General features: G+C 43.7%; 1 protein-coding gene across 3 annotated transcripts in view; it reads left to right on the plus strand.

The window, feature by feature from the left end:
• The first annotated feature begins 4,825 nt into the window (after positions 1–4,825).
• Positions 4,826–12,212, plus strand: part of LOC147894139 (zinc ion binding protein) — a 28,564-nt gene continuing 21,177 nt past the window's right edge. For all 3 annotated transcript variants that reach the window (XM_087384999.1, XM_087385000.1, XM_087385001.1), the window contains exons 1-2: positions 4,826–5,026; positions 5,175–5,288. In XM_087384999.1, the coding sequence (XP_087241125.1) occupies positions 4,916–5,026; positions 5,175–5,288 (225 nt within the window). In that variant the 5' untranslated portion in view covers positions 4,826–4,915. The remainder of the gene's footprint in view (positions 5,027–5,174; positions 5,289–12,212) is intronic.

Genomic DNA, 12,212 nt, shown 5'->3' on the forward strand with positions numbered 1-12,212 from the left:
TTGGGACTACAAGTGGAGTGCAAGTATCATGGTCCTTGACTGCTTGTATCGTAGTAGCAAGTATGATCCAATAGTCAACCAAGAGATCTAGAGGCTTTAAAAAAACTACAAATTTGACATTTAGTGAATGGGGCCCTCTCACTCTTCTTAAATTTAATTGTATCGAGGATACTTTGAAAAAAACATAAAATCAACCATATGGAGGTGCTAGAAATGCTTATGGCTAAAACACTCTCATCATGCCACACTTGGTCACTAAATATTTTAAAGTACAAAATGATCTAGATAAATTGAAAGGAAAAGAAAATAGGACTGACATAAGTGAAGTATAGATTAATCAGTCATTAGATCACCCAAGTTATAAGGGAAGTTTTAACCTTTTTAAGGGAAAAATAATAGAAAGGAAAAATATAAAGATCCTACAGGAAAAATTGGCATTGCAAGAGGAAGGCGGGCTATAGGAACCCATAATAGGACAAAAGGAACCATGGGTAACCAATACCATATTAGTTGCCTAATACAACTTCCCATCCTATGATTATCTATTATGGATGTCTGAATTTTGAACATAATTATTAATTATTAAGGAGTTAAGGCTTACACTGCTTAAACAAAAAACCACAAAGAATGTAACTCCATATTTCCTATGAGAAAAATTGGCATTGGAAGAGGAAGGCAAGGCTATATAAATCCATAGTAGGACAAAAGAAACCATGGGTAATCAATGCCATATTAGTTGCCTATTATAGTGTCCCATCTGATAATTACCTCTTATGGAAATGTCTAAATACTGAACATAATCAAGGAGTTAAGACTTACATTTCTTAAACAAAAACTGACAATGAATATAACTCCATATCCCCTAGGAGAAGTAAAGGCGTCTCAAATTCGTACAATAGACTCAATTTATGAGACAACACTTTAGAAAAAGACTTTACAATTAGCATGATACCATAAAAAAATTTGCACAAGAGTTCTTCTTAGGATTAGATAATCACGCAAAGTTACAAGAATAGCACTTTGACTCTTAAGCATCACCAAATAGGTATTATCCATTTATAGAAGGAGCTTTAAAAGAAGCTAACTATAGAGGGAAACTATGAGTGTTACATTCATGCATAACTCTTAAGCACCATATGATGAGTTCCCCTTAGAGATCTACTTAAGGTGTCAATATAAAATTTTCCAGATAGATCACTTAAGTAGGGGGGAAAATCAAGTGAGGATATCGTGGAGGGGGGTGTTGAAGGGGTGTGGGGCTAGGGCTACAAATGCAAGGTGACCATTAATTGGTGACATTCATATTCACATACATAAAAGGTAATACAAAGTACACCATCACATTCTGCAAGTAAGCATAGGCTTAAGGCATAACAATACCCTAGCCCACGACTGGATAATGATGGATGACTTTCAATCAGATAGGATATGAAGCTTTTGTGAATTACCCTATTGGAGGTAAGGGGGCAAGTTGGTATACTTGTGAAGAGGTCCGTGGGGGCTAAGGGGCTCTTTAGGGATGGTGTTAAGAGGTACTTTTTCAACTTAACGTGGTAATGCATATGGCCCAAATGATTTGCTAGACCGTGGGAGTGTTGGAGAGAATTGAATGGTAGAGTCTTAGGTCATCGATGGGTGTTTGGTAGTGATTGGAATATAATTGGTAAGTAGGGGATGTGTGGTATTGAGCTTGATGTGTGGGAAGTGTTGTGTATGGATAAATGTTTAGTGGATTATACAAAATTGGGTCTTGAGGGCTTGGGTAACAACAGGAGGAAGGGAGAGGAGTTTAAAGCAAAGAGAATAGATTGATTCTATGTGTTCGTTGAAGAGGAATGGTGGATGTGTGCTCCACTGGGGAGGTGTTGTCTATTACATTCAAGAAATTTTGATCATACCCTTGTGGGGTGATCTTTCTCTTTACTAGTTGGGGTGGGGAGGACATTTGGGGTGTCTGGAGGAGTTTGATGATGGAGGAGTTTGTCGATTTAGGAGGTCGATGGGGTGTCTGGAGGAGTTTGACGATGTGCTAGATACGTATGTGAAATGGGATCTAGCTATAAGGGGTGTGAATGATGACAGCTAAAAGTTGGGAGGCTTGATTGGGTGCAACAAGGAGGAACATGATGATCAAAGGGTCTCCATTAGGGAGATGTTAAGGGCGGCCTTAGATTCATCTCCAAAAGATCCCTACATTGCCACATTCTTAGCCAAACTAGAGGAGGATTTGCAAGAAGAGGAGATGCATAGAACTGACGTAGATCTAAAGCCAACAGCTGTGGTTATCTCCAAGGGATTTCCATTAAATTTTCCTTCTAGTTTGTGAGAAAAAAGCAAGTGATTCAAACTATTGATCGGGTGATGGATGCTAAGGTAACTTAGTCACAAAATTTTGGCATATGGCCAAAGTGTTTAAAGATGAATTGGGTCATATAGATGGCTCTGCAAGGGTTTATAATGTTGAATTGAAGAGAAAGGTTCATGATGTGTTAAAGTAAGTGACCCCAATGGTCTCGGAGGTGCAGAGATTTAGTCTGGAAAGATCATTTGCTACAAAGGAGTTGTGGAAAACTTTTTAGGAAGCCATTTGCAAATCAATGTATTATTTCTCCTAGGAATATTGGCAGACCCAATCCACCACAAGACTGATCCATCTCCTCCACCCACAAGAAGGTTCTAGGCAACCTTCTACCTCTTACCAAATGGTTTATTAAACATGGATATGGGAAGGAATATGAATGACATGGTATGACAACTTATGTTCATGGTATCCACTAAAAATTGTGGGTTTTGGTTTGATTGGTGGTTTAATAGAGGTTTGGAAGTCATGTGGACATTTGATGCTATGGAAAGGGAGAGCGGGAGTGCCAGTTGATGCAAGCATGCATGAAAATTAGAGTTGGACTGTCATGGTGGTGAATGACGAACCTTTAACATGGAGTGATCTTCCTCATGCCACAGAAGTGCACAAAAGAACGGGGTATGCTCTTGGATGCAGTTGTGAGGGCCTATTGGCTGTCCATAATGTTTGTGAGAGAATAGTTTCACCTTAATGAAAGCGAGTCATCTTTGATTGTAGACGCATTGAACAATGTTCCAGAGGGATGGCCATCTAATTGTATTGCCGATATAGGGAAGTCCTGCTTACATAAGATCACGACATGGGTGGTGTGCAAGAAATTGATGGACGATCAATCGCTCTTTGCTACTTTGAATGAAAAGTGGAAACTTCAACGTACCCCAAAGGGGTGGAAGGCTCGTATTAGGGACATTTGCAAAGGGCACCAAGCTGGTAAGGCTTTGGAAGGTCTTGCATATGTGGTTGCTAGGATTGCAAAATTGATGAAGGTTAATCTCTGTTGCCCTTTGTGTGGGAGAACATCTTCTCTAGCCTTGTCTAGCTATGGGAAGGGTTTGGTGCAGATTGGCAAGTTCCATCCGGAGGGTGGGATTGATGGGGCAGTTTTCATCGAGCTCTAAATAAAAGATGGTTTTTTCATCGAGTTTAATTGTGTGCTGGCCTTATTTGCATGCTGTGATTTTCTTGGCTATAATGGGTCTACTAATTTAAAAAATTCATGATCTACTAATTCATACTTCAAATGACCATGGGATTTGTTCTAGCAAGTTTGTAATTTAGAGGTTCAATTGTCTATGCATTTCAAATTTACATTTGAGCTGCAAATCTTAATTGCTATGAGAAATTCACTCATAAAATTATTTGTTAAGCCTGCGTACATTAAACCCCCTAATCTAACGTAATTAAGCTAATCTAAATTAATCTAAATTAAACTAACTCTAACCTAGTTTAGCCTAAGTTATCCATTCCCCCTCCACCTCGCCTCAGCCCCATTGCTGCCCCCTAGCTCTTGGTCTGCCCTCCGTGTAGCCTAGGCATGCCCGTTTTTGTCCACCTCTCTCCCCCCCCCCCCTCTCTCTCTCTCTCTCTCTCTCTCTCCCCCCTTATTGCTCCATCACAGGCATCACCATTGGGTTAGAGAGATCTGGCAAGGGGAGAGAACCGCTGGACAGCAACTAATCGCATATGATGCTCGTGGAGTGTGGGAGAAACGAGATGATAGAATTCTAAAGCTTTCGATAATCGTTGCTGGCATCTCCTATTCGAGAATTACTCGATAAGGGAAGGTTAGGAGTCCCGAGTTTCCAAGTGGAATGGCCCGACTTTGCGGAGTTGGAGATTCTGCGGAGTGCCTTGGCTAGATCTGAGCAAGCGTAGCGCCTTGGCTAGATCTGAGCAAGCAGAGATCTTGAAAGGTGCAAAACATGCACAAAGAAAAGCAGCCGAAAGGGGAAGAATGGGAACGGAGAAGATGACGTTACTGAGGCAACGGGATTGAGTTTGGATGGGGCAGTGGGGATGCACAGGCGCAAGGTCGCACGGATTTATATACCCTGCATCAGGGCAGTGGTAGAAAATTCCCGAAGAGACACGCGTCATATTATCCTTCCCTCATTTATCCTTCCCCTTGCCCCCTTTGCCCCTCTCTCATGCTCTAATACTATTTTTCACTAACTGGGGGTCCCTATTTGGACTAGTCATAATGGGATGGTCTTTAATGAATGAGTTGGTATAGGATTGTTGGTCTTCTCAAGACTCTTGTGACTCACTTGGGGGTGATAGTTGGTAGAAAGTATACTTTGGTTGGTTCTCGTTTACTAGAGTTAAGTTCTTATAGATTGAGATGGTGTTCTGGTATAGCCACATGAATAAATATATACAAATCAAATTTGGACACTAACTCTTTTCTTTTTCCCACGCCTCCTAAGGCAGCGCTATCGAGTTCCCTTTACATACACTAGGAGATCATTCTACTCAACCCCATCCCCATCACGTATATTCTCAACCCGCTCGTAGTAATTCATGTGAATTCCTCCTGGAAAGACCAACACTAGTATGAGTGCAAAACAATGCTCGGCTCAGCATCTGGGAACCCCCTGCTCAGGCTCCGCTTCCCTCCTTTGCGGCTCTTGTGGTGCCGTCCGCTATTGCTCTCCCTCGCATCAGGTCCCCTCTCTCGCTCTCTTACTCGCGCCCACGTGGGAATTAAAAATAAGAGGGAGAGAGAGAGAGAGCACATTGTACTATGAGAGAGAGAGAGAGAGAGAGAGAGAGAGAGAGAATTAGTTCTCAATTACTGGCATACGTTTCTCAGCTTTTGCACTTGGTCGAGCACCAACAAGATTGCGAACGTTTCGAAGAGCAGATGAAGTCGGGAGCTGTTTTGCATGACTTTCCCTTCAGCTTCACTCATGAGTCGACTTTCCTGGTGAGTATAAAGGCTACCTTCATCTATTATTCTATTATTTTGCGTGACGGAATGTTTAATTTGTAGGAGGCCAAGAGAGATGACGTTGTATGAGGTTTGTTTCGATACAGAATCTTGGATCTACCTCACGAAAGTACTATAAAACAAGGAGGTGGTCAAGTCTGAAAGATCGCCTAAGCCTGATTCCTACGAAAACTTACAGGGCAAGAGAAATGATCGATTGACAATATTCTCTGCAGTCGTTCTTTGCAAATGTCAGGGACACGTTTTAAGTTAGCTCTTAAGTATTCCTGTCAAACTGCATCAGACGATGTCACGTTGCGTGAATCTGGATTAAGACTTCAAGCTCTTTGTTGCAAGTGAAAGGTTTCATCTTGCATGCATATTGATTAAGATTGAGTAGCCCGAAGTTGTATATTGCCCACAATGTGAAATATGAATAAGACACATAGGCAGTATGAATGTTGACTCAAGCATATTTAGAAAGTATTTAGAAACGTTGAAGACTGTTGGTGCAAGGCATAAGACAGCCTTCGAAGTCCACTCATGGAGGATATCTCATATCTACTTCTGTCGGGTCGTCTCTCACTGTGGTGGGGGTTGTGGCCTTCATGATCTTTGTATCTGGTTGGCCATATTAAAAGCAGTACCACGACTTTGCCGTCCCCTCTGATTAAAGCCGAGATATATTGCACCTCCATCATGCGTGCTCTAGCCGTCCCTGCATTGTACGTGATCTTTGTGGCTTTGGCTTCATTGCTCTTCTTGCTAATCCACTCTGTCCAGCTCGTCCTTGTCCACTCCACTGCGTGCTGACTTGAACGTGTAGAAGTTTGTGACATGCCGTTATGTCGATCTAGCTCTATCTCTCGTGTCACCGTCACCTTCTTTTGTCTGATATGTCTCAATAGTTTCTCTATGTTGTCGCATCTCAATTAAGTAGAGGCCAATGTAGACCTGATCATGAAAATGGATCAGTCAAGAAATTGGGCTAAATGCGTGTCCCTCCTTGAAAAGGCAACGATTTTGTCCACGAATCTCAAGGGCATTTACATAGAGAGTCAACCTCCCCCAGTGTGTTGGATGTATTGCAATGAAGATCGGACATGCGTTCGCATTAGGTGTTTGAACTCGTATCCACTTTGTGTCACACATGCGCATCTGAGATTTGAAAAGAATTGCCACACCCCAAAGCCTTAGACCCCCTATCTTTCCTCATTTGCTTCCTCTGGGCATACTCCCATGTGTATAGATGTTCACTAGGGTAGCCCTCTCTCAGGGGTCTCGTGTGTTTCAGTCTAAAAGACAACATCTCTACCAATGTAGCTCTTTGACAACCCCCCGGGGGCCAGATCAGACTATAGGGTGCCGTTGCAGCTCCACACAGCCATACACAATCTGTTCTATACCCCTACCCCATATGTCTGACACCATCGCGTGCTATTTTTATACCTTTCTCCTCTTTCTCCTTTTTCTCAATGATCACCTTACCGTCTTTGTCCATTTCCCTTCTTGGCTTGCTTCCATTGCTTGAATCATTCCCTCCCTTCTGTCCTCTCACTACAAGAGTGTGAGGTTAGCATCTAGGTATGTCCTAGTCCCCTTCAATGTTGTCCTCATTCCTATGAAGGTAGATCTGTCTGCTGCAGTTCTGAATTTGATCACCATTGGCCTTGTTGGTGCATCAGCTCTGCCCACTCTCCAGACTGCCTCGAAAGTCAGATTAATACCCATTTTGTTAAGAGAATGCTCATGGAGGGTGGAGGAGGCAAAGGCCTTGCAAGCACAAGAGCAAGCTGATGGAAAAACATAGAAGAGAAGAAGAAGAAAAGCCCATCAAGCTACTGCATCAGTAGCTTGATGACATTAGAATGGATGGGGACAAAGCGAAGAAAGAGCTAGCAGGGATGCAAAAAGTTCTTGAATATTAGAGAGACGATAAGGAGGCTCTTTACCAATAGCTCTACAAAATGTAAAACACAATGAACATCGATAAAGATGAAATGATAGAGCAACTGAAAAGGGAGAATGTAGAAACCAGAGCATTGATGCAGGAGCTGCGAGAGAGCTTCAAATCAAGGAAGGATGTAAATCCAGCAGAGAGCAGCCACCACGGTGGAGGACAATGAGAATGTGCAATATTGGAAGGATATGTACAAGTCCATGGAATCGTATTGCACTTGCGCTCTACAACAGCTTGCCATGGCTTTTGAAAGCTATGACAAGCAGTCCTTCGTCCTGTTTGAAACCCAACAGAGAGTGGATTGCACTAGGGCTCTGCAACAGCTTGCCATGGCTTTTGAAAGTTATGACAAGCAGTCCTCCGTCCTGTCCAGAACCCAACAAAGAGTGGATCTCTTGGAAGTTGCCTATAGAGAACTGCTACATAATGTCACCAGGTTCAAGAGTAGATGATAGCATCAGGTAGACCTGTTGCAGAGAGTGAGCATCAAGTGGAGGTGCACCACCCATCGGGGTGTCACCCATTGCCAGCCCTATGATGAGTACATCAAAGCTTTACTGTTCCTCCTCTTATCTTCCTCTAGAGCATCTGATATAAATTCTTTTGTAGGGTTTGAATGACCTTTTTGGACCACCTCTATAACATGCAACGGATTAACGATCATGTAATGCGCAGCGAGACCACCTTTAAACCTTTGTGCGGGGCGTATGCGTATACACCATAAGAGAGAGAGTGAGGTAAGGGCTAGAGATATGTAGTAGACACCAGATTGGGTCTCTATACCCATTGTGGGCCCCCTCTATGACCCTTCGATACGGAGAGTTGACCCACAAATGCCTGAGAAGCAACCCAAATCTCGACCAAGGCCACGCTGCCCACACGGAAGATGTGGACCACTGTGCAAGGCTATTGAAGAGGCTTGTGTTGTCTCCGGGCATGCAGCGGAGCTGCGTGAGTGTGAGAGATGAAGGGAAAACGGGTATATGAGCTATGGAGCTTGAGAGATCTATATGAAAGCTGAGAAAGATGGAGCTGTGAAAGAACTGGGAAAAGAGCTGAAAACTGTAAATAAAGTTGCTGAAACAGGAACCCTAAACCTCAACTCCGAGCTGGGATATGGTGCTGCGTGGACACATTTTCGGATGACCCTTAGGGACTGCTGAACTGATTGCTGTCTTGCAGGGGACTTCTAGAAGGGCTGAGGGCTGCACCGGGCTGGAGAACTGAAGGCTTTTAGCTTGGGAGCTGGATGAGAAATGAAGGCAGCAGCCCCCCCTTTATATAGGGGGAGAAGAAGCTGCTTCGGCTCAGTGACTTCAGCCACGTCGACACCTCGGGCTACTGCTCATCAGAGATATCGATGAGCGTTGGCCCAATATATGGCTTCAACCATGCCACGTGAAAGACATTATGCATCGTAATTGTAGCTTCATAGAGACATCGATGATCTTCTTAATGATGGGGAATGGTCCGAAACTTTTGAAGGATAACTTAGGGTATAGCTTGCCCACTTGTTTTAGCCTTTGCTTTATAATCCTTAGATAAACCCAATTACCCTCTTCATAATTGACATCTCGTCAGGACTTGGCTTTGGCTTGTGTGTGTTGCTTGAGCTTTGGCAAGGCGGTCTTTAACTGACTCCGTGATCTTGGCCATGGATTCTATAGTTTTGTTGGCTTCGAGGGACGTTGATATCATCTTGGTGAGGAGTGATGAGAACCTCCTGCGGAAAGGGGCTTAATACGAGGTACGCCCAATACTGAAGAAATAGGTATCGTTCAACATGACTAATGGAAGGTACTACTCCCACTTGGACTGCGCATCATGACAATACGATCTTAGTACATTAAAAGCCAACTGATTGTATACCTTTGATTGCCTGTCGATTTGCAGATCAAATGCGCTAGACATCTGGAGCTTGGTGCCAAAGTTTGCGAACAAAGCCCTCCATAGATGTGAGGAGAATTTGGAATCTCTGTCTGTGGTAATGGTCCGTGGCAATCCTCCAATCGGGTACCAATACTTGATCAATAAGCAAGCTACGTCTTCTGCACTGGCTGTCTGCTTGGACGGAATCAGCATACAAAATTTACTAAAACGATCAACAATGGCTAGACATTACGTATTTCGCGTACTTGCAGATGCAGAAAGGGATCCCACAAAATCCATTGTGATGTCCTAGAAAGGACCTTCGGGGATCGGTAAGGGTTGAAGCAATCCTGCCGCAGCCTTCTAATGGGACACTTTTACCTTTTGGCAGATTTGGCTTCTTTGCACATAGCTATATACATCCTTCCGCATTTTAGGCGTCATGAAGTAGAGCTTGCCGCTTGTCTTTAAGTGCACATAGTCTTTACTAATAGAATAAACATCCATGTTGAATTGAATAATGGTTAGGCGCAAGAGTCAAGGCAAACTAATAGTAAGTGCCAAACTCTGCGGAGTCCGCGTACTGTGTTTTCATAGAGTCAAGGTCTTTCCCTTTAATATCTAGTACAGTGGCCTTTTCTATGGTCTGATTGAAGGCTTTTTTGTTGAGAGCGTCGGCGATCGGGTTATTCTAGCCAGGGATATACTCAATCATACCCCCGAACTGCTAGAAGATTTGATTTCATCGGGATTGCCGATCGCTCCAGTGGGAGTTGGGCATTGTCTGCAACCACTTTAAGGCTTGGTGGTCTGTCTTGACTGTCAAGGTCCGTCCATAAAGGAATGGCTTTCAGTGTTTTAATGCCTGGATAATGCCGAGTAATTCTCTGTCGTAGATTGAGTAATTCTTTTTGGCAAGATTAAGCTTATTGCTGTAGTATGCCACGGGTCTTTCTTCTTGTTAGATTGCCCCGATGGCTACATTGCTGGCATCGGTGGCGACCAAGAATGGATCATCCCATGATGCAATCTTCATTATTGGAGCTGTTGTGGCCAACCATTGTAGGTCATGGAAGGCTTGCAAAGCTGTGCCGGTCACTGAGATCTTTTGCCGACCAGTCTTCACCCCTTTTAATAAGTTGGTTAAGGGTGTTGAGGTGGTGGAGAATCCGGGCATATGTGAACTGTAGGCTTGGCAAAGCTCTACAAAAGATCGGATCTCCTGGGCTATCGTGGGGATTGCTCAACTTGTGATAGCTTGAATTTTTTCAGGATCCAAGCGAATGCCATTGGTGTTGATGACGTAACCCAAATACTGGTAATCATGGTTCTTTAGCTGTGGGCTCTGTTGAGGGCTTTATTTCGCTCGTCGAGCATGCCCTTCTTCTTACCTTCAAAGACCACTGAGGTACGGTGTTCAAAGCAGGTAGAACTACGATCCTAGTTGTGGTAGGTGTGCTTGGAGTGCCAAAGAAGAGGCTATAATGGGGCCATTCAGCCCTCACAAAACATCTTCTTGAGTAGACTTCAGACAAGCAGCAAGGAGCAGACTTCTGCCCATCTTGGAGCCTATACCTTGGAGGACCAAGAGACCTGGAGAGGTTGAAGACTAAGGTAGAAGGGTTGCCCACGTAGGCTGATCTACAGGCAGCAAGGTGGAGAGGATCATTCTGGACAGAGAGTCTACTACGCTCGAGGTGGAGCATGCGGGCTCAAGTCTAGAGATATCCGGCAGATAGTAGAAGTACCTTGTGGTAAGATCAAAGGACCACGCTCTGGTGGGACTTTGGATCTCTCTCTCTTTTGTTGTGTCCATAGTTTTAGATGGAAATATATTGTTATGGTAGCTTCTATATCTGGCTGGATTATTGTCTATTGATGAGTCTGTACACGTATTTGATGCACATAAGTTAAAGAAGACACCCCACACACACTGTGTGAGCTCTTGGGCTATTCCACTAAGCGTACCCTCTGTTGGTCGATTTCGAATAGGGCCCCCCCGTGGAGCAAGAAGGATGCAAGGGAGCAGAGAGCAAAACGTAGTGTGCAATAGATAAGATAAGAAACTACAAGAGTGGAGGTGGTTTGTCTAAGTGACAAAATCACACTAACCCACTAACTGTGGTTAGGGGGAAAAACCTCTAGTGAGGGAAAAGTGCCCCTAACTTACTTATGGATTACATTGGTCACTGCCTAGAATATGTCAATAATTCTAACACCCCCCTGCAGTGCCAATGTGATGATGTACAAGGAAGTGATCAATCACCAAAAGGAGAGAAGTTCAGGGCATTGCGAAATGCCTCAAACTTCTCACATGGAAGTGCTTTGGTGAAGATGGCTGCAACATTGTCATGTGTTGACACATAGATCATATTGATCTCCCCTGCATGCAACTTCTCTCTAACATAATGATAATGAACCTCAATGTACTTCGTGCGAGCATGAAACACAGGATTCTTTGCCACTGCTATAGCACTTTGACTATCAGTGAGAATTGGAGAAGGACCCTCCAATGAGAGATAAAGATCAGCAAACAAACGATGCATTAAACACGTTCAACTGCCGCTGTGAAAGCTACCCTGTACTCAACTTCACATGAGGAAGTAGCCACAGTAGATTGTTTCTCACTCAACCAAGAAATGCAAGCTTTGCCAAAAAAGAAACAATTACCACTTGTCGACTGCCTAGTGTCATAGTCTCCAGCCCAATCTGAGTCGTTGCAAGTCACCCCCCCGGGGAAACATCAAGCCATAAGACTTTGTGCCTTGCAAGTAACGGAAGATGCGTTTTACAGCCTGCCAATGTGTTGTCTTTGGGCTGTGCATATACCTGCTCACCTGAGATACTGCATACTTAATATTGGGCCGTGTATTGCACAAATAAATGAGGCATCCAATAGCATGGCTGTAAAGTGTGGCATCCACTGATTCACTTGCATCATACATAGTAAGCTTCAGCCTTGGCTCCATGGGAGTGGCTGTAGGCTTACAATCTTGCATGTTGAACGTATCCAAGAGTTTGTGCTAGCTTTCGTCATGGTTGAGTCTACCCTTCACCTCTTGCGTGCCAACAGAAACTTGGTATGAAGACTT

Source organism: Dipteris shenzhenensis, chromosome 14 (genome assembly GCF_047967505.1).
Source record: "Dipteris shenzhenensis isolate YYH24624 ecotype China chromosome 14, Dip_SZ_1.0, whole genome shotgun sequence".
Classification (NCBI taxonomy): Eukaryota; Viridiplantae; Streptophyta; class Polypodiopsida; order Gleicheniales; family Dipteridaceae; genus Dipteris; species Dipteris shenzhenensis.